Source organism: Petromyzon marinus, chromosome 69 (assembly GCF_048934315.1).
Source record: "Petromyzon marinus isolate PM22_M1 ecotype Great Lakes invasive population chromosome 69, UKy_Petmar_22M1.pri1.0, whole genome shotgun sequence".
Lineage (NCBI taxonomy): Eukaryota > Metazoa > Chordata > Hyperoartia > Petromyzontiformes > Petromyzontidae > Petromyzon > Petromyzon marinus.
In genome coordinates, this window is record NC_133735.1 from 6863716 (window position 1) to 6885936 (window position 22221).

The window sequence follows — 22221 nt, forward strand, 5'->3', positions numbered from 1 at the left end:
GATGATGATGGTGATATTGTTGATTGTTGTTGTTGTTGTTGACACTCAGTGTGCTGACGAGTGCCGTGTGGGAGAGCCTCTGACGGTGGAGGTGGTGATGGTGATGTTGGTGTTGGTGATGTTGATGTTGATGGTGATGTTGATGGTGATGTTGATGTTGTTGTTGTTGTTGACACTCAGTGTGCTGACGAGTGCCGTGTGGGAGAGCCTCTGACGGTGGAGGTGTTGATGTTGTTGTTGATGGTGATGGTGATGTTGTTGTTGATGGTGATGTTGATGGTGATGTTGTTGTTGATGGTGATGTTGTTGTTGATGTTGTTGATGTTGTTGATGTTGACACTCAGTGTGCTGATGAGTGCCGTGTGGGAGAGCCTCTGACGGTGGAGGTGGTGATGGTGATGATGTTGTTGTTGTTGTTGATGGTGATGTTGATGTTGATGGTGATGTTGATGTTGTTGTTGTTGACACTCAGTGTGCTGAAGAGTGCCGTGTTGGAGAGCCTCTGACGGTGGAGGTGGTGATGGTGATGATGTTGTTGTTGTTGACACTCAGTGTGCTGATGAGTGCCGTGTGGGCGAGCCTCTGACGGTGGAGGTGGTGATGGTGATGATGTTGTTGTTGTTGTTGATGGTGATGTTGATGGTGATGTTGTTGTTGTTGTTGTTGACACTCAGTGTGCTGACGAGTGCCGTGTGGGAGAGCCTCTGACGGTGGAGGTGGTGATGGTGATGTTGATGTTGGTGTTGTTGATGGTGATGTTGGTGATGTTGTTGTTGATGGTGATGGTGTTGTTGATGTTGTTGTTGACACTGCAGTGTGCTGACGAGTGCCGTGTGGGAGAGCCTCTGACGGTGGAGGTGGTGATGGTGATGTTGTTGTTGATGATGTTGTTGTTGACACTCAGTGTGCTGACGAGTGCCGTGTGGGAGAGCCTCTGACGGTGGAGGTGGTGATGTTGATGTTGTTGTTGTTGACACTCAGTGTGCTGACGAGTGCCGTGTGGGAGAGCCTCTGACGGTGGAGGTGGTGATGGTGATGTTGTTGACACTCAGTGTGCTGATGATTGCCGTGTGGGAGAGCCTCTGACGGTGGAGGTGGTGATGGTGATGATGTTGTTGTTGTTGTTGATGGTGATGTTGTTGTTGTTGACACTCAGTGTGCTGACGAGTGCCGTGTGGGAGAGCCTCTGACGGTGGAGGTGTTGATGTTGATGGTGATGTTGTTGTTGTTGATGTTGTTGTTGTTGACACTCAGTGTGCTGACGAGTGCCGTGTGGGAGAGCCTCTGACGGTGGAGGTGGTGATGTTGTTGTTGATGGTGATGGTGATGTTGTTGTGTTGTTGACACTCAGTGTGTTGACGAGTGCCGTGTGGGAGAGCCTCTGACGGTGGAGGTGGTGATGTTGTTGTTGATGGTGATGGTGATGTTGTTGTTGTTGTTGACACTCAGTGTGCTGACGAGTGCCGTGTGGGAGAGCCTCTGACGGTGGAGGTGGTGATGGTGATGATGTTGTTGTTGTTGATGGTGATGTTGTTGTTGTTGACACTCAGTGTGCTGACGAGTGCCGTGTGGGAGAGCCTCTGACGGTGGAGGTGGTGATGGTGATGTTGTTGTTGATGGTGATGGTGATGTTGTTGTGTTGTTGACACTCAGTGTGCTGACGAGTGCCGTGTGGGAGAGCCTCTGACGGTGGAGGTGGTGATGTTGTTGTTGATGGTGATGTTGATGGTGATGTTGTTGACACTCAGTGTGCTGATGAGTGCCGTGTTGGAGAGCCTCTGACGGTGGAGGTGGTGTTGTTGATGTTGTTGTTGTTGTTGACACTCAGTGTGCTGATGAGTGCCGTGTGGGAGAGCCTCTGACGGTGGAGGTGGTGATGTTGATGATGTTGTTGTTGTTGACACTCAGTGTGCTGACGAGTGCCGTGTGGGCGAGCCTCTGACGGTGGAGGTGGTGATGATGATGTTGATGTTGACACTCAGTGTGCTGATGAGGGCCGTGTGGGAGAGCCTCTGACGGTGGAGGTGGTGATGGTGATGTTGATGTTGGTGTTGTTGATGGTGATGATGTTGATGTTGACACTCAGTGTGCTGATGAGTGCCGTGTGGGAGAGCCTCTGACGGTGGAGGTGGTGATGGTGATGTTGATGTTGGTGTTGTTGATGGTGATGATGTTGATGTTGACACTCAGTGTGCTGATGAGTGCCGTGTGGGAGAGCCTCTGACGGTGGAGGTGGTGATGGTAATGTTGATGTTGGTGTTGTTGATGGTGATGATGTTGATGTTGACACTCAGTGTGCTGATGAGTGCCGTGTGGGAGAGCCTCTGACGGTGGAGGTGGTGATGTTGTTGTTGATGTTGATGTTGTTGTTGACACTCAGTGTGCTGACGAGTGCCGTGTGGGAGAGCCTCTGACGGTGGAGGTGGTGATGGTGATGTTGATGGTGATGTTGTTGATGTTGTTGTTGTTGTTGACACTCAGTGTGCTGATGAGTGCCGTGTGGGAGAGCCTCTGACGGTGGAGGTGGTGATGTTGATGATGTTGATGTTGTTGTTGATGGTGATGTTGTTGACACTCAGTGTGCTGACGAGTGCCGTGTGGGCGAGCCTCTGACGGTGGAGGTGGTGATGGTGATGTTGTTGATGTTGTTGTTGTTGTTGACACTCAGTGTGCTGATGAGTGCCGTGTGGGAGAGCCTCTGACGGTGGAGGTGCTCTTTGAGAACCCTCTCCCACACCTGCTAAGGGATGTCTCATTCCGCTTGGAGGGGCCCGGCCTGCAGAGCCCTCGCGTCATCAAGCACGGGTACCCACCACAACAACAACAACACAACAACAACACAACAACAACAACAGCACAACAACACCAACACAACAACAACAACACCACAACACCACAACAACAACACACAACAACACTAACACAACAACAACACCACAACAACACCACAACAACAACACACAACAACACTAACACAACAACAACACCACAACAACAACAACACACCAACACCAACACAACAACACAACAACAACACAACAAAACAACAACACAACAACACAACAACAACACAACAACAACACAACAACAACAACACTAACACAACAACAACACCACCACAACAACAACACAACAACAACACAACAACACAACAACAACACAACAACAACACAACAACACAACAACACAACAACACAACAACACAAAAACAACACAACAACACAACAACACAACAACAACACAACAACACAACAACAACACAACAACACAATAACAACACAACAACAACACAACAACAACACAACAACAACACAACAACAACACAACAACAACACAACAACACAACAACAACAACACACCACAACACAACACCACAACAACAACACAACAACAACACAACACCAACAACAACACAACAACAACAACACAACAACACCAACACAACAACACAACAACACAACAACACAACAACAACACAACAACACAACAACACAACAACAACAACACCAACACAACAACACAACAACACAACAACACCACAACAACACCACAACAACACAACAACACCACAACAACACAACAACAACACCACAACAACACCACAACAACACCACAACAACACAACACCACACCAACACAACACCACAACAAGAACACCACAACAACACCACAACAACACAACAACAACACAACAACAACACTACAACAACACAACAACAACACTACAACAACAACAACACCACAACAACAACAACAACCACACCACAACAACACCACAAACCCACCACCACCACAACACCACCACCACACCACCACACCACCACAACACCACACCACCACAACAACACCACCACCACAACAACACCACCACCACACCACCACAACAACACCACCACACCACCACAACAACACCACCACACCACCGGCACCCCGCCACACCGCACCACTGGCGCACAGCACCGTCTGTCCCGTGTCCCACCCCCTTGTCTCACCCCGTGTCTCTCCCCGTGTCTCACCCCGTGTCTCACCCCGTGTCTCACCCCGTGTCTCTCCCCGTGTCTCACCCCGTGTCTCTCCCCGTGTCTCACCCCGTGTCTCTCCCCGTGTCTCACCCCGCGTCTCACCCCGTGTCTCTCCCCGTGTCTCACCCCGCGTCTCACCCCGTGTCTCACCCCCGTGTCTCACCCCGTGTCTCACCCCGTGTCTCACCCCGTGTCTCACCCCCGCGTCTCACCCCGCGTCTCTCCCCGCGTCTCTCCCCGTGTCTCACCCCGTGTCTCACCCCGTGTCTCACCCCGTGTCTCTCCCCGTGTCTCTCCCAGTGTCTCTCCCCGTGTCTCTCCCAGTGTCTCTCCCAGTGTCTCTCCCAGTGTCTCTCCCCGTGTCTCTCCCAGTGTCTCTCCCAGTGTCTCTCCCCGTGTGTCTCACCCCGTGTCTCACCCCGCGTCTCTCCCCGTGTCTCACCCCGTGTCTCACCCCCGCGTCTCACCCCTTGTCTCACCCCGTGTCTCACCCCCGCATCTCACCCCGTGTCTCACCCCGTGTCTCACCCCGCGTCTCACCCCGTGTCTCACCCTGCGTCTCACCCCCTTGTCTCACCCCCTTGTCTCACCCCCTTGTCTCGTCTCACCCCCCTTGTCTCACCCCCCTTGTCTCACCCCCGCGTCCCCAGGAACGTGTCCCGCGGGGGGGTTGTCCGCCTGCGTGAGACGCTACTGCCTGAGCGTCCCGGCCAGCGGAAGCTCCTCGTCTCTCTGCACTGCACGCAGCTCAGCCAGGTGCACGGGGAGACGGACGTGCTGGTGTCTCCCTGAGACACCAGCGCGTGTGTCCCCCTCGCGAGACACTTCGATGGGGGACGCTGCGGGGACAAGGAGGCTCTGCGTCTCCCCGAGTGAGACACCCATGGAGAGACGGAGAGCCGGGGAGACACGGGGACAACGGGACAACGGGGACACGGGGAGCAGGAGGCACGGAGACATTGAGACGTGGAGACACGGAGAAGCGGAAACCGGGGGAAATGGAGACACGGAGACGAGAAGACGTTCACCCACTCATTCGTTCACTCACTCACTCACTCATTCACTCATTCACTCACTCATTCACTCACTCATTCACTCACTCACCCACCCACTCACCCACTCACTCACCCACCCACTCACCCACTCACTCATTCACTCACTCACTCATTCACTCACTCATTCACTCACCCACTCACCCACTCACTCACTCACCCACTCACTCATTCACTCACTCACTCACCCACTCACCCACCCACTCACTCACCCACTCACTCACCTACTCACTCATTCACTCACTCACCCACTCACTCACTCACTCACCCACTCACTCACTCATTCACTCACTCACTCACTCACCCACCCACTCACGCACCCACTCACCCACTCACCCACCCACTCACTCACCCACTCACCCACTCACCCACCCACTCACTCACCCACCCACTCATTCACCCACTCACTAACCCACCCACTCATTCACCCACTCACCCACCCACCCACTCACCCACCCATTCACCCACCCACTCACTCATTCACTCACCCACTCACTCACTCACCCACCCACTCACCCACCCACCCACCCACTCACCCACCCACTCACTCACTCACCCACCCACTCATTCACCCACTCACTCACCCACCCACTCATTCACCCACTCACTCACCCACCCACTCATTCACCCACTCACCCACCCACCCACTCACCCACCCGTTCACCCACCCATTCACCCACCCACCCACTCACTCATTCACTCACTCACCCACTCACTCACTCACCCACCCACTCACTCACCCACCCACTCCACAACCACCACAACAACCACCACCACAATCGCGGTGGTGATTATAGTGGTGGTGGGTGATAGCAGTGGTGATGGTGACGATGGTGGTGGTGATGATGATGATGGTGGTGGTGGTTAGTGATGGTGGTGATGATGATGGCAGTGACGGTGATGCGACAGATGGAGATTAGTCCACACACTCTGCTGTAGGAGGGAGTGAGATGGAACAGATGGAGATTAGTCCACACTCTCTGCTGTAGGAGGGAGTGAGATGGAACAGATGGAGATTAGTCCACACACTCTGCTGTAGGAGGGAGTGAGATGGAACAGATGGAGATTAGTCCACACACTCTGCTGTAGGAGGGAGTGAGAAGGAACAGATGGAGATTAATCCACACACTTTGCTGTAGCAGGGAGTGTGGAACACATTTCAGTCTTACCCGGGCCTAGTGAAGGATGATGTGGATACTATGTGTGTGTGTCTATGAGTGTGTGTCTATGTGTGAGTGTGTCTATGTGTGTGTGTCTATGTGTGTGTCTATGTGTGAGTGTGTCTATGTGTGAATGTGTCTATGTGTGAGTGTTTCGGTTGCGTAACGCTGTGTGGAAGCTACCTGGTCTGTCGCTCCGCACTAAGCTTCAGGTCTTCTCGGCCACGGTCATTCCCTCCCTTCTCTACGCTTGCGAAACGTGGACCCCCCCTAATGGAACATCTACGCCGGTTAGAAACATTTAGGCTGGCCTGCCTACGATCCATCCTGGGTTTAACCAACAGACTGGATTGTGTGAGGAGCTCACAAATCCTTGAAAGATCTGGGCAAGGTCCCATCGGTGAGCTCCTCCGGCGGGGAAGGCTGCGATGGCTGGGTCATGTTCATAGTTCATAGTTCATTTATTTGGTATAGCTCTGTGAGCCATTCGGCTCTTGAATCGGGTGCAAACAGAAAATACAGGAAAAAAATATCAAAATATTCCTGAAATAGCACGGTACACCAACGCTGTATGCAAAAATCCCAGTGGTATGCAAGTCAAAATAACAACAACAACCACAAGACAACTAAGATTAAGGCCATCAGTCTAACTCCGTACTACAATAAACAAAAACATGGCCAAAACAAAACAAAAAACTTTTCGAAATCACCAAAATAAAACCCATAAATCCAATGTAACAGTGATCATAGGGACTGTGACCGAATTTTTAACAATAAACTACGTAAATAAATTATTACACCAAAATCTAGAGCCATATTTTAGGCCACTGAATAGCAGTGGCAGCTAGGGTTGTACAACTCCTCTAGAGCAGGGGTCGGGAACCTTTTTGACTAATAGAGCCATGAAAGCAAAAAATTTGGAAATTTATTTCAGTAAGAGCCATATAATATATTTTAAAAGTGAATTCAACTAAATGTCAGTATAATAAGCCTCTGAATTTATTCTTTTAAATAATGTTGTTATAACACTCACCATTAATGCGACTTCTGGTGCTGCATGGATTTGCTGATGTCTTTGTAGTCGGGTTGGTACTTTGTAGTCGGGTTGGTACTTGGTGAGGTTAAGCTTCATGCAAGCGTTGAGGCTTTCATCCGTTAAACGTGATCGTAGGTTGGACTTGATGTTTTTAAGATGTGAGAATGACTGCTCACATGCATACGTAGATCCAAACATGGTCAATACAGCAATACTCACACGCTTCAGTGTGTGGTATGTGACAGGAAGCGCGTTCCAAGTTTTGAGAATCAGCTGGTCTTCGGGTTGGAGTTTTTTCATTTCTGTCCACATGTGCTTGCTCGCCAACTCCGCTTTCTGTCGTGTGATTCTTTCCAAATCTTCATTCAGTGACTTGAACTTATTCACCCACATGTCTGAGGCCTTCAGGTCAGCCACTTCTGCTTCAAAATCTCTGACGGAGACACCAGGGATGTAATTCAGGTCGGCTGTGTTCAGTGAACACTCGTTTGGATGGGTGATGAACTTAAAAAGACGAGTGTGCTCACGAAATTCTCCAAAGCGTGCTTTGAAGGACTGTAGGAGACTGGATGTGCAGCCAGCTAGCTGGTGGAGATCAAGGTTTTGAATGGGCTCACTTGCTGTGCATGCATCTTTAAATTGGCTCAGTTTTTCAAAATGTAGTAAACGACCTGTTTCAAGATCCGTGATGAAAAGCTCCAGCTTGTTTTCAAAAGCAAATACAGCTTGTTGAAGGGATAACACTGTATTTCCAATGCCTTGCATTTTCACGTTGAGCTGGTTCAGATGTTCAGTCAGATCTACGAGATAGTAAAACTTGAGGAGCCACTCGGTGTCGGCTAGCTCAGGATGCCCGACGCCTTTCATTTCAAGGAAAGTCCGGATTTCGTTCAGGCAAGCCGCAAAACGGCTAAGCACCTTCCCTCTTGACAACCAACGCACATTGCTGTGCAAAAGCAGACCAGGATAGTTATTTACAACTTCATCCAGCAGTGTTTTAAACTGGCGATCATTTAAGGCTCGGGCAACAATAAAGTTGATCACACGAATGACCAGCGACATCACTTCGCCAAACTGCCTGTCACACATCTGAGCACAAAGTGCCTCCTGGTGTATAATGCAATGGAAACTTAGGATGGGTCTATTTTCATGTTCACGGAGAAGCGCCACAAATCCTTTGTTTTTCCCCACCATACACGGAGCACCATCAGTACACACTGAGAGAAGTTTATCCATAGGTAGACTTTTTTCTTGAGCAAACTCCATGAAAGACTTGAATAAATCCTCACCTCTTGTGGACCCTTTTAATGGCAGAACAGCAAGACTTTCTTCGCGCAGTGTGTCACCAACAGCATATCTTGCAATCACGCTGAACTGCGACAAATGGCTCACGTCTGTTGACTCATTCAAAGCCAGAGAAAAGAACGGCGCTGCATTTATGTCCTTCACTTGCGTTTCCTCCACTTTGTTTGCCATCACGATGGTACGATCATGAACAGTTCTTGCCGACAGAGGCATGTCTTGTATCCGTTTGATTATCTTGTCTTTGTTCGGAAGATCATCAAAAAGTTCATTGGCTACATCCAGCATGAACGTTTTAGCATACTCGCCATCTGTGAATGGTTTTCCGTTCCTCACTATTGCTAAAGAACCAGCAAAGCTAGCCGAATTATAGTCACCTTGCCGGGTCCATACGCGGAGTTGCTGCTGGCTAGCTTGCACCCTGCTCAGAAGCTCTTGGCACGCTTTCTTTCTGCTGTCTCCCGCAGGGTATTATGATGCAAAGGTAGCGTGGCGCGTGTCGAAGTGCCGCTTTACATTCGACCGTTTCAACGATGTAATTTTGTCATTGCAAATTAGACACACCGCAGAACCCGCTCTCTCCACAAAGGCGAATTCTTCGGTCCATTCGTCCTGAAATGTACGATACTCGTCGTCTTTTTTTCTTTTCGCCATCTTCTTCGTCGAAGGGTTAGCTTTGAGCTAATGACCGAGCAGACGCAGTCTCAGACTGATTCAAAAGGGGGCGTTTACCTGTTTTACCCAGCAACGGCAAACGTAGGCCAGTATCATCCAATTAAAATAATGGACAATTGCTCCTGCAGCCCTGAACAGGACATGCGCAGTGAAAAAAATCGATGGATGGATTAAAACAAGTGAGAATATTTTGTTTTATCTGCGAGCCATATGCAATCATCAAAAGAGCCACATCTGGCTCGCGAGCCATAGGTTCCCGACCCCTGCTCTAGAGCAATTTTGAGCCCGCATGCCCAGCCACCGCATGCCGAAACAGCTTTTGTTCGGCCGGATCGAGGGGGCTAAACGGACGCGTGTTGTATATGTCCGTTATGAAAATTTGATGAAAACAATACAAATTAAATGAATTTTGGAAAATTGCGTAATTATCCGAAATTATGCGCATAAATTATGCTAATTCGAGATATAATCGCATTAGTTTATGCGAGTGGGTGTGATTATGCTAATTCAAGCCGTTATGATAATTAGGCCCCGCCTCGCTGACGAGGGTCGTTATCATCAATCGGAATTTCAGTTTTTCGCGTTTCCAGTTTATTTATTTATTTTGGGTATAGCCCCTGTGAGCCATCCGGCTCTTGAATCGGGTGCACCCACAACGTTCGACACTCCACGTGGTAGCCTCAAGGCGCACGTGGCCTGGCACAAGCGTCGTGGCGACGTCACCGCCACTTTAGTGGCGAATGGCGATTGTTGTTGTTGTTGTTGTGTTTGTTAAGCTATCCGTTTTTTTCCCCTTCCTGTGATCACCATGCCCTCCTCAATGTGTTAAACTCCTTGCTCTCCCTGCCGCGGGAAGACAAAGGCGGCCGGGGTCTCTCCTTGCTATTGAACACAGTCTATCTTGGCTGTGCAAGGCCGTCCCATTCGCCACATCCCTTCTGGATAACCCTGGACTGAACACTGCATCGTTACTGTTGTTAATTCATAATAAAGGTTTTTCGGTTAGATCGCGTGTATTTATAAATGTGTCGTAACCCTCCACCACCCGACACGGCCAATCAGCAAAAAAAAAAGTGTCACGTTGAATTATTTGTCTTTTGTCAACGTGACACTTTTTTTTTGCTGATTGGCCGTGTCGGGTGGTGGAGGGTTACGACACATTTATAAATAAACGCGATCTAACCCAAAAACCTTTATTATGAATAATATTGGTCGCGAAAGCCTACGTGTTAAACTGACTGTCGTTAATGTTCCCCCAAGAGTTTGTGAGCTAACGTTGTTTGAACTTTTGCTTCCGCGCTGTCATGCCTGGGTCATCGTTCGATCTATTTTCTACCCCGGTGTCCCTGAGGTCAGAGAATTCGCCTTGGCTTGGACATAACTCGGGCTGCCAGGATTATTCTTGACGCCGTCGGTCAGGCCGTGGAGAATATCGTCGAAGGTGAAATCGGCATTTGAGTATCGAATGAATAAATGGGCAATTATTCACCGATGTAGATTGTGGCCTGGTGTTCAATCGGAGTGTGGGGATCGATAGCGTTAGCGGATTTCTCGTCGTTGAATTTTGAACTTGAGCCGTTGTTTTAGTGGCAATTTAAGAGCCAAACGGTTTTGGATTCGCTTGTATGACCGGCGTCACTGTGCCTGCGGGCTGATGGAGGGCGGTGGGGTCCTTGAAGTTTGGTTGTGAAATCGTCCTTTGGCAATCTGGAGATTCTGCCGATGCGCGCTAACCTTCCTTTGGCCCTGAGTTTATTATTTATTTTTTGACCTTTTAAAGGCCTTTTTACGATCTCCACCTGCTGTTTGTTGGCCCTTGTCGCAGCGGCTTTTACTTATTTATTTCGGGCACTATTAAAAAAATATATATCGGCAAATATTATTGTTGATGTTTAATTGTGGGGAAATGGGGCCCCTGTACAACACGCGGCACGGGCTGGAGAAGAGATGGGGCAACGTGGTACTACAGGAGGACGTGGAGCTGAGTGGACTTGCCGATGACCGGTACCAGCGGTGTCAAGATCGGCCTCTGTGGAGGAGGCTCGTGAAGGACGCTGCTACTGGGCAGTTGGAGGCAGTCGCCCTCCAACAACAACGGAGGGCGGAGGAGCGACGCTCACAACAACGAGCGGAGCGCCGGGTGGCTAAAGCACAGCAGGTTGGCACAGTAGGGGGCACAGGTGGTGCATCAGCCAGTCATCTCAGTCAGTCGACCCGTGGCACCTGCTGGGTCTGCCACGTGACCTCCTGCCAGCGGGCGTTCGACACTCCACGTGGCCTCAAGGTGCACATGGCCTGGCACCAGCGTCGTGGTGACGTCACCGCCACTTAGTGGCGAATGGCGGTTGTTGTTGTGTTAAGAGGGAGCGGTGGGTGTAGTGGTTGGCGCTATGCCGCGCTACGAACCCGGCGACCCGAGTTCGATTCCCGCTCACGGCCAACACCACCGGTGACGATTATTTGAACCGGTCCTGGGCCTCCCCTAGGTCGACTCAGCCTCAAATGAGTAGTACCCGGTGCCATGGTGCGTAATAAAGCAGGCCAGTGGGGGAGACAAAGACGTAGATTGGTGCTTAACTCGCTACTGACAGCGGCATCTTCCCCGATGGCGTATAACAGGCTACACGGGGGTGCTTTGCCTTTGCCTGGAATGAAAAAAAAGAGAACCCGAGGGAGCGGTCCCGTGGCGTCTGACGTCTCAGTTGCATTGCGTGGCACAGAGACTCATAGAGTGATCGCTCACTCAGAGACTCATAGACTACTCACTCACTCAGAGACTCATAGACTACTCACTCAGAGACTCATAGACTACTCACTCACTCAGAGACTCATAGAGTGATCACTCACTCAGAGACTGATAGAGTGATCACTCACTCAGAGACTCATAGACTACTCACTCACACAGAGACTCATAGACTACTCACTCACTCAGAGACTCATAGACTACTCACTCACTCAGAGACTCATAGACTACTCACTCACTCAGAAACTCATAGACTACTCACTCAGAGACTCATAGACTACTCACACATAGACTCATAGACTACTCACTCACACGGAGACTCATAGAGTGATCACTCAGAGACTCATAGACTACTAACTCAGAGCCTCATAGACTACTCACTCACTCAGAGACTCATAGACTACTCACTCACACAGAGACTCATTGAGTGATCACTCACTCAGAGACTCATAGACTACTCACTCTCAGAGACTCATAGACTACTCACCCACTCAGAGACTCATAGAGTGATCACTCACTCAGAGACTCATAGACTACTCACTCACTCAGAGACTCATAGACTACTCACTCACTCAGAGACTCATAGACTACTCACTCACACAGAGACTCATTGAGTGATCACTCACTCAGAGACTCATAGACTACTCACTCTCAGAGACTCATAGACTACTCACCCACTCAGAGACTCATAGAGTGATCACTCACTCAGAGACTCATAGACTACTCACTCACTCAGAGACTCATAGACTACTCACTCACTCAGAGACTCATAGACTACTCACTCACTCAGAGGCTCATAGAGTGATCACTCACTCAGAGACTCATAGACTATTTACATTATGAGACCTCCTTTGGCAGTAACAAGATATAGGAATAGGTTTTACCCTTTTAACTAGCACAAAAACTGACACCTTTATTCAAGGCATCATGTTTGTAATAACCACAACACAAGCAGTCAAAATGCAAACAAAAAAGACAACTCTGATAATATTGGCACTGTCCTTGAATTTGATTGGTCCACACCCGAGACGGCTTTTCTTAGATGCCTAGTCAAGCCTAATCAAGTAACAAGATCTTGTTACTGGCAAAGGAGGTCTCATAATGTAAATGCTCACCCCGAGCCCTCAATACTCTGATAGTGCGCTGTTTTTGAGTTGTACGCCTTTTGGCGTCTTCTGGTCCAACACCAGTGGAGACTAGGCTCTAAGAAAAGCCGTCTCGGGTGTGGACCAATCAAATTCAAGGACAGTGCCAATATCATTATCAGAGTTGTCTTTTTTGTTTGCATTTTGATTGCTTGTGTTGTGGTTATTGCAAACATGATGCCTTGAATAAAGGTGTCAGTTTTTGTGCCAGTTAAAAGGGTAAAACCTATTCCTACTCATAGACTACTCACTCACTCAGAGACTCATAGAGTAATCACTCACTCAGAGACTCATAGACTACTCACTCACTCAGAGACTCATAGAATACTCACACAGACTCATAGACTACTCACCCACACAGACTCATAGACTACTCACTCACTCAGAGACTCATAGACTACTCACTCACTCAGAGACTCATAGACTACTCACTCACACAGAGACTCATAGACTACTCACTCACACAGAGACTCATAGACTACTCACTCACTCAGAGACTCATAGACTACTCACTCAGAGACTCATAGACTACTCACTCACACAGAGACTCATAGAGTGATCACTCACACAGAGACTCATAGACTACTCACTCAGAGACTCATAGACAACTTACTCACTCAGAGACTCATAGACTACCCACTCAGAGACTCATAGACTACTCACTCACTCAGAGAATCAGACTACTCACTCACTCAGATAATCAAAGACTACTCATTCACTCAGAGACTCATAGACTACTCACTCAGAGACTCATAGACTACTCACTCACTCAGAGACTCATAGACTACTCACTCACTCAGAGACTCATAGACAACTCACTCACTCAGAGACTCATAGACTACTCACTCAGAGACTCATAGACTACTCACTCAGAGACTCATAGACTACTCACTCACTCAGAGAATCAAAGACTACTCATTCACTCAGAGACTCATAGACTACTCACTCAGAGACTCATAGACTACTCACTCACTCAGAGACTCATAGACTACTCACTCACACAGAGACTCATAGACAACTCACTCACTCAGAGACTCATAGACTACTCACTCAGAGACTCATAGACTACTCACTCACTCAGAGAATCATAGACTACTCACTCAGAGACTCATAGACTACTCACTCACTCAGAGACTCATAGACTACTCACTCACTCAGAGACTCATAGACAACTCACTCACTCAGAGACTCATAGACTACTCACTCAGAAACTCATAGACAACTCACTCAGAGACTCATAGACTACTCACTCAGAGACTCATAGACTACTCACTCACTCAGAGACTCATAGACTACTCACTCAGAGACTTATATACTACTCACTCAGAGACTCAGACTACTCACTCACACAGAGACTCATAGACTACTCACTCACTCAGAGACTCATAGACTAGTCTCTCACACAGAGACTCATAGACTACTCACTCACTCAGAGACTCAGACTACTCACTCACACAGAGACTCATAGACTACTCACTCACTCAGAGACTCATAGACTACTCACTCAGAGACTTATATACTACTCACTCAGAGACTCAGACTACTCACTCACACAGAGACTCATAGACTACTCACTCACTCAGAGACTCATAGACTAGTCTCTCACACAGAGACTCATAGACTACTCACTCACTCAGAGACTCAGACTACTCACTCACACAGAGACTCATAGACTACTCACTCACTCAGAGACTCATAGACTACTCACTCAGAGACTCATAGACAACTTACTCACTCAGAGACTCATAGACTACCCACTCAGAGACTCATAGACAACTCACTCACTCAGAGACTCATAGACTACTCACTCAGAAACTCATAGACAACTCACTCAGAGACTCATAGACTACTCACTCAGAGACTCAGACTACTCACTCACTCAGAGACTCATAGAATACTCACACAGACTCATAGACTACTCACCCACACGGACTCATAGACTACTCACTCACTCAGAGACTCATAGACTACTCACTCACACAGAGACTCATAGACTACTCACTCACTCAGAGACTCATAGACTACTCACTCAGAGACTCATAGACCACTCACTCACTCAGAGACTCATAGACTACTCACTCAGAGACTCAGACTACTCACTCACACAGAGACTCATAAACTACTCACTCACTCAGACTCATAGACTACTCATTCACTCAGAGACTCGTAGACTACTCACTCAGAGACTCATGACTACTCACTCACACAGAGACTCATAGACTACTCACTCACTCAGAGACTCATAGACTACTCACTCACACAGAGACTCATAGACTACTCACTCACACAGAGACTCATAGACCACTCACTCACACAGAGACTCATAGACTACTCACTCACTCAGATACTCATAGACTCACTGGCACACACAGAGACCTATAGACTCACACAGAGACCTATAGACTCAGACTCACACAGAGACCTATAGACTCACACAAAGACTAACAGGCTCACACAGAGACCTATAGCCTAACACAGAGACTCACACAGAGACTTGTAGACTCACACAGAGACCTACAGACTCACACAGAGACTCACAGAGACCTATAGACTCACACAGAGACTCATAGACTCACACAGAGACCTACAGACTCACACAGAGGCTCACACAAAGACCTGTAGACTCACACAGAGACCTATAGACTCACACAGAGACTCACACAGAGACTCATAGACTCACACAGAGACCTACAGACTCACACAAACACCTACAGACTCACACAGACACCTACAGACTCAAAAAGAGACATATAGACTCACACAGAGACTCACACAGAGACCTACAGACTCAGACACCTACAGACTCACACAGAGACCTATAGACTCACACAAAGACCTACAGACTCAGACACCTACAGACTCACACAGAGACCTGTAGACTCACACAGAGACTCATAGACTCACACAGACACCTACAGACTCACACAAACACCTACAGACTCACACAGACACCTACAGACTCAAAAAGAGACATATAGACTCACACAGAGACTCACACAGAGACCTACAGACTCACACAGACACCTACAGACTCACACAGAGACCTATAGACTCACACAGAGACCTACAGACTCACGCACAGACTCAGGCTCCCACGGAGACTTTTAGACTCACACAGGCTCACACACAGAGACATATAGACTCACACAGAGACTCATAGGCTCACGCAGAGACTATAGACTCACACAGGGACTAACAGGCTCAAAGACCCATAGTCCCACAGGCTCACACACAGAGACTCATAAGCTCACACAGAGACCCATAGTCCCACAGATACACACACAGAGACTCATAGGCTCACACAGAGACTCATAGGCTCACACAGAGACTCATAGTCCCATAGGCTCACACACAGAGACGCCCATAGGCTGTGAGTCTCCCTAGGTAAGATGGCGGCCTCGCGTCCACAGACGTGACCCCCACTGCACTCGCCGCGCGACGTCACCACATACCCACCCCCTGCGCCTGATTGGCCGATGGGAACAAAATAAACGGGGACTTTTTTAATTTTGATTTAAAGCTTTCGTGACTGCACTAATTCATATTCTCAGCTGTTTCGGTAAAGTCACGTTGAAGGGAAACAATAAATATATATAAAACAATAAAAAAAATTCTCACGACGTTTCGACCATAACACAAACGGTCGTCATCAGGTGTGAAAAAAACATCGGCAAGAAAGATTTGTAAGAAGTGGCCGCGGTTTGCATTAATTTATTTAGTTTTAAACGGCCTATTTATTTATTTATTTTAAAAACCCGTGAGCGCCGCGCGCAGCGATTTGGCAGTTTGTTTAGATGGACGAGTCCATCTATGTTCTGAAAAGAGGAGGGGGGGAGACGAAAAATTAATGCATGCTGTCTGAAAGCCACCGTAAGCGTGAACAATCAATTAAGACCTGAAATGGTGTATCAAATCCTTCCAATGATTGCTAAGCCAGAATCCATCTTCTCGGTTGAAATTGTCTCTGTGCTTGTATATGTGGATAGCCTCATGAACGAATCTCTCATGGTAGCCAAATGGCTTACAAAGAACCTCTGTCTTGGCGAAGTCAATGTCATGTGAGCCTACTGAATTAGAACAATGATCTGCCACGGCAGAGGTGTTGGTCCTACCGTGTTTAAGGTCTGCTTTGTGTTCACGAATGCGGTCCGAGACATGTCGTTTGGTTTCTCCAATGGCGTCTACAAACTAAGTTGCCTCTGTGGTAGTAGTTACATTGGAGAAACCAAACGCCATGTCTCGGACCGCATTCGTGAACACAAAGCAGACCTTAAACACGGTAGGACCAACACCTCGGCCGTGGCAGATCACTGTTATAATTCAGTATGCTCACATGACATTGACTTCTCCAAGACAGAGGTTGTTTGTAAGCCATCTGGCTACCATGAGAGATTCGTTCATGAGGCTATCCACGTATACAAGCACAGAGACAATTTCAACCGAGAAGATGGATTCTGGCTTAGTAATCATTGGAAGGATTTGATAAACCATGTCAGGTCTTAATTGATTGTTCACGCTTACGGTGGCTTTCAGACAGCGTGCATTAATTTTTCGTCTCCCCCCCTCCTCTTTTCAGAACATAGATGGACTCGTCCTTCTAAACAAACTGCCAAATCGCTGCGCGTGGCACTGACGTTTTTTATAAATAAATAAATACACCGTTTATAAATAAATTAAATGCAAACCGCCACACCTGATGACGACCGTTTGTGTTATGGTTGAAACGTCGTGATAATTTTTTTATAGTTTTATATATATTTCATATGTATTTTATTGTTTCCCTTCAACGTGACTTTACCGAAAGAGCTGAGAATATGATTGTTCACGCTTACAGTGGCTTTCAGACAGCATGCATTCATGTTTCGTCTCCCCCGCTCCTCTTTTCAGAACATAGATGGACTCGTCCTTCTAAATAAACTGCCAAATCGCTGCACGTGGCGCTGACGGTTTTTTAAATAAATAAATACACCGTTTAAAAATAAATAAATAAATGCGGACCACCACACCTGATGACGACCGTTTGTGTTATGGTCGAAACGTCGTGAGAATTTTTTAAAATGTTTTATATATATTTTATGATTATTTTATTGTTTCCCTTCAACGTGACTTTACCGAAAGAGCTGAGAATATGATTGTTCACGCTTACGGTGGCTTTCAGACAGCATGCATTAATGTTTCGTCTCCCCCGCTCCTCTTTTCAGAACATAGATGGACTCGTCCTTCTAAATAAACTGCCAAATCGCTGCACGTGGCGCTGACGGTTTTTTAAATAAATAAATACACCGTTTAAAAATAAATAAATAAATGCGGACCACCACACCTGATGACGACCGTTTGTGTTATGGTCGAAACGTCGTGAGAATTTTTTAAAATGTTTTATATATATTTTATGATTATTTTATTGTTTCCCTTCAACGTGACTTTACCGAAAGAGCTGAGAATATGATTGTTCACGCTTACGGTGGCTTTCAGACAGCATGCATTAATGTTTCGTCTCCCCCGCTCCTCTTTTCAGAACATAGATGGACTCGTCCTTCTAAACAAACTGACAAATCGCTGCGCGTGGCGCTGACGTTTTTTTATTTATAAATAAATAAATACACCGTTTAAAAATAAATACATTTATGCAAACCGACACACCTGATGACGACCGTTTGTGTTATGGTCGAAACGTCGTGAGAATTTTTTTATTGTTTGATATATTTTATTATTATTTTATTGTTTCCCTTCAACGTGGTGACTTAAGAGCTGAGAATATGAAACGGAGACTTGATGCGTCGTGGGCGCCCCGCGCTGATTGGGCGAAAGGTGAAAATAGGCGGGGCCGTCGGCGCGCGCGAGGAGGGCCAAGAGGGGGGGCGGCGACCCCCGTTGGGGGCGGGGCCTGGAGCACATGGACAGTGCGGGACAGTACAGGGACTGTACGCGCGGAGAACAGCGCACGTGGGGGACGCGGTGAGTACAGTAACAGACTCGCACAGAGACTCACAGACTCAGACTCACATAGAGACTCACACAGAGACTCAGAGACTCACACAGAGACTCACACAGAGACTCACAGACTCAGACTCACATAGAGACTCACACAGAGACTCACAGACTCATAGACTCACACAGAGACTCACACAGAGACTCACACAGAGACTCATAGACTCACACAGAGACTCACACAGAGACTCAGAGACTCACACAGAGACTCACACAGAGACTCAGAGACTCACACAGAGACTCACACAGAGACTCACACAGAGACTCACAGACTCAGACTCACATAGAGACTCACACAGAGACTCACAGACTCATAGACTCACACAGAGACTCACACAGAGACTCACACAGAGACTCATAGACTCACACAGAGACTCACACAGAGACTCAGAGACTCACACAGAGACTCACACAGAGACTCAGAGACTCACACAGAGACTCACACAGAGACTCACACAGAGACTCACAGACTCAGACTCACATAGAGACTCACACAGAGACTCACAGACTCATAGACTCACACAGAGACTCACACAGAGACTCAGAGACTCATAGACTCACACAGAGACTCACACAGAGACTCACAGACTCATAGACTCACACAGAGACTCACAGACTCAGACTCACACAGAGACTCACACAGAGACTCAGACTCACACAGAGACTCACACAGAGACTCACTCAGACTCACACAGAGACTCAGAGACTCATAGACTCACACAGAGACTCACACAGAGACTCACAGACTCAGACTCACATAGAGACTCACACAGAGACTCAGACTCACACAGAGACTCACACAGAGACTCACAGACTCAGACTCACACAGAGACTCACACAGAGACTCACAGACTCATAGACTCACACAGAGACTCACAGACTCAGACTCACATAGAGACTCACACAGAGACTCACAGACTCATAGACTCACACAGAGACTCACAGACTCAGACTCACACAGAGACTCACACAGAGACTCAGACTCACACAGAGACTCACTCAGACTCACACAGAGACTCACACAGAGACTCACAGACTCAGACTCACACAGAGACTCACACAGAGACTCAGACTCACACAGAGCCTCACTCACACTCACACAGAGACTCACACAGAGACTCACAGACTCAGACTCACACAGAGACTCACACAGAGACTCACAGACTCATAGACTCACACAGAGACTCACAGACTCAGACTCACATAGAGACTCACACAGAGACTCACAGACTCATAGACTCACACAGAGACTCACAGACTCAGACTCACACAGAGACTCACACAGAGACTCAGACTCACACAGAGACTCACACAGAGACTCACTCAGACTCACACAGAGACTCAGAGACTCATAGACTCACACAGAGACTCACACAGAGACTCACAGACTCAGACTCACACAGAGACTCACACAGAGCCTCGGACTCACACAGAGACTCACTCAGACTCACACAGAGATTCACACAGAGACTCACAGACTCAGACTCACACAGAGACTCACAGACTCAGACTCACACAGAGACTCACACAGAGACTCAGACTCACACAGAGACTCACTCAGACTCACACAGAGACTCACACAGAGACTCACAGACTCAGACTCACACAGAGACTCAGAGACTCACACAGAGACTCACACAGAGACTCAGACAGAGACTCACACAGAGACTCACACAGAGACTCACTCAGACTTACACAAAGACTCAGAGACTCACACAGAGACTCACAGACTCAGACTCACACAGAGACTCACACAGAGACTCAGAGACTCACACAGAGACTCACACAGAGACTCACACAAAGACTCAGAGACTCACACAGAGACTCACAGACTCAGACTCACACAGAGACTCACACAGAGACTCAGAGACTCACACAGAGACTCACACAGAGACTCAGACTCACACAGAGACTCAGAGACTCACACAGAGACTCACATAGAGACTCACATAGAGACTCAGAGACTCACACAGAGACTCACACAGAGACTCACACAGAGACTCAGAGACTCACACAGAGACTCACACAGAGACTCAGACTCACACAGAGACTCACACAGAGACTCGCACAGAGACTCACAGACTCACACAGAGACTCACACAGAGACTCACACAGAGACTCACTCAGACTCGCACAAAGACTCAGAGACTCACACAGAGACTCACAGACTCACACAGAGACTCAGAGACTCACACAGAGCCTCAGAGACTCACACAGAGACTCAGAGACTCACACAGAGACTCAGACAGAGACTCGCACAGAGACTCACACAGAGACTCGCACAGAGACTCACAGACTCACACAGAGACTCACACAGAGACTCACAGAGACTCACAGAGACTCACTCAGACTCACACATAGACTCAGAGACTCATAGACTCACACAGAGACTCAGACTCACACAGACTCACACAGAGACTCAGAGACTCAGACTCACACAGAGACTCACACAGAGACTCACACAGAGACTCAGAGACTCAGACTCACACAGAGACTCACACAGAGACTCGCACAGAGACTCACACAGAGACTCACACAGAGACTCAGAGACTCACACAGAGACTCACTCAGACTCACACAAAGACTCAGAGACTCATAGACTCACACAGAGACTCAGACTCACACAGAGACTCAGAGACTCATAGACTCACACAGAGACTCAGAGACTCATAGACTCACACAGAGACTCAGACTCACACAGAGACGCAGAGACTCACACAGAGACTCATACAGAGACTCAGAGACGCATAGACTCACACAGAGACTCATAGACTCACACAGAGACTCATGGACTCACACAGAGACTCAGACTCACACAGAGACTCACACAGAGACTCACTCAGACTCACACAAAGACTCAGAGACTCATATACTCACACAGAGTCTCAGAGACTCATAGACTCACACAGAGACTCAGAGACTCATAGACTCACACAGAGACTCAGAGACTCAGACTCACACAGAGACTCATAGACTCACACAGAGACTCAGAGACACAGACTCACACAGAGACTCAGAGACTCACACAGAGCCTCGCACAGAGACTCACACAGAGACTCAGAGACTCGCACAGAGACTCACAGACTCACACAGAGACT

At 48.0% G+C, this 22221-nt stretch overlaps 2 protein-coding genes across 2 annotated transcripts in view; both read left to right on the forward strand.

Annotated features, from left to right (window-relative positions):
• Positions 1 to 12: 12 nt before the first annotated feature.
• Positions 13 to 10739, forward strand: LOC142906698 (uncharacterized). Its single transcript, XM_076055043.1, has 2 exons — positions 13 to 2805; positions 4673 to 10739. The coding sequence occupies exons 1-2, from the start codon at positions 2748 to 2750 to the stop codon at positions 5863 to 5865; spliced, it is 1251 nt and encodes a 416-aa protein (XP_075911158.1). The 5' UTR covers positions 13 to 2747; the 3' UTR covers positions 5866 to 10739.
• An 8204-nt stretch (positions 10740 to 18943) lies between these two features.
• The window catches only part of LOC142906699 (uncharacterized), a 42151-nt gene continuing 38873 nt past the window's right edge, over positions 18944 to 22221 (forward strand). Inside the window, exon 1 of the mRNA XM_076055044.1 lies at positions 18944 to 19090. Within this exon, the coding sequence (XP_075911159.1) occupies positions 19029 to 19090 (62 nt within the window). The 5' untranslated portion in view covers positions 18944 to 19028. The remainder of the gene's footprint in view (positions 19091 to 22221) is intronic.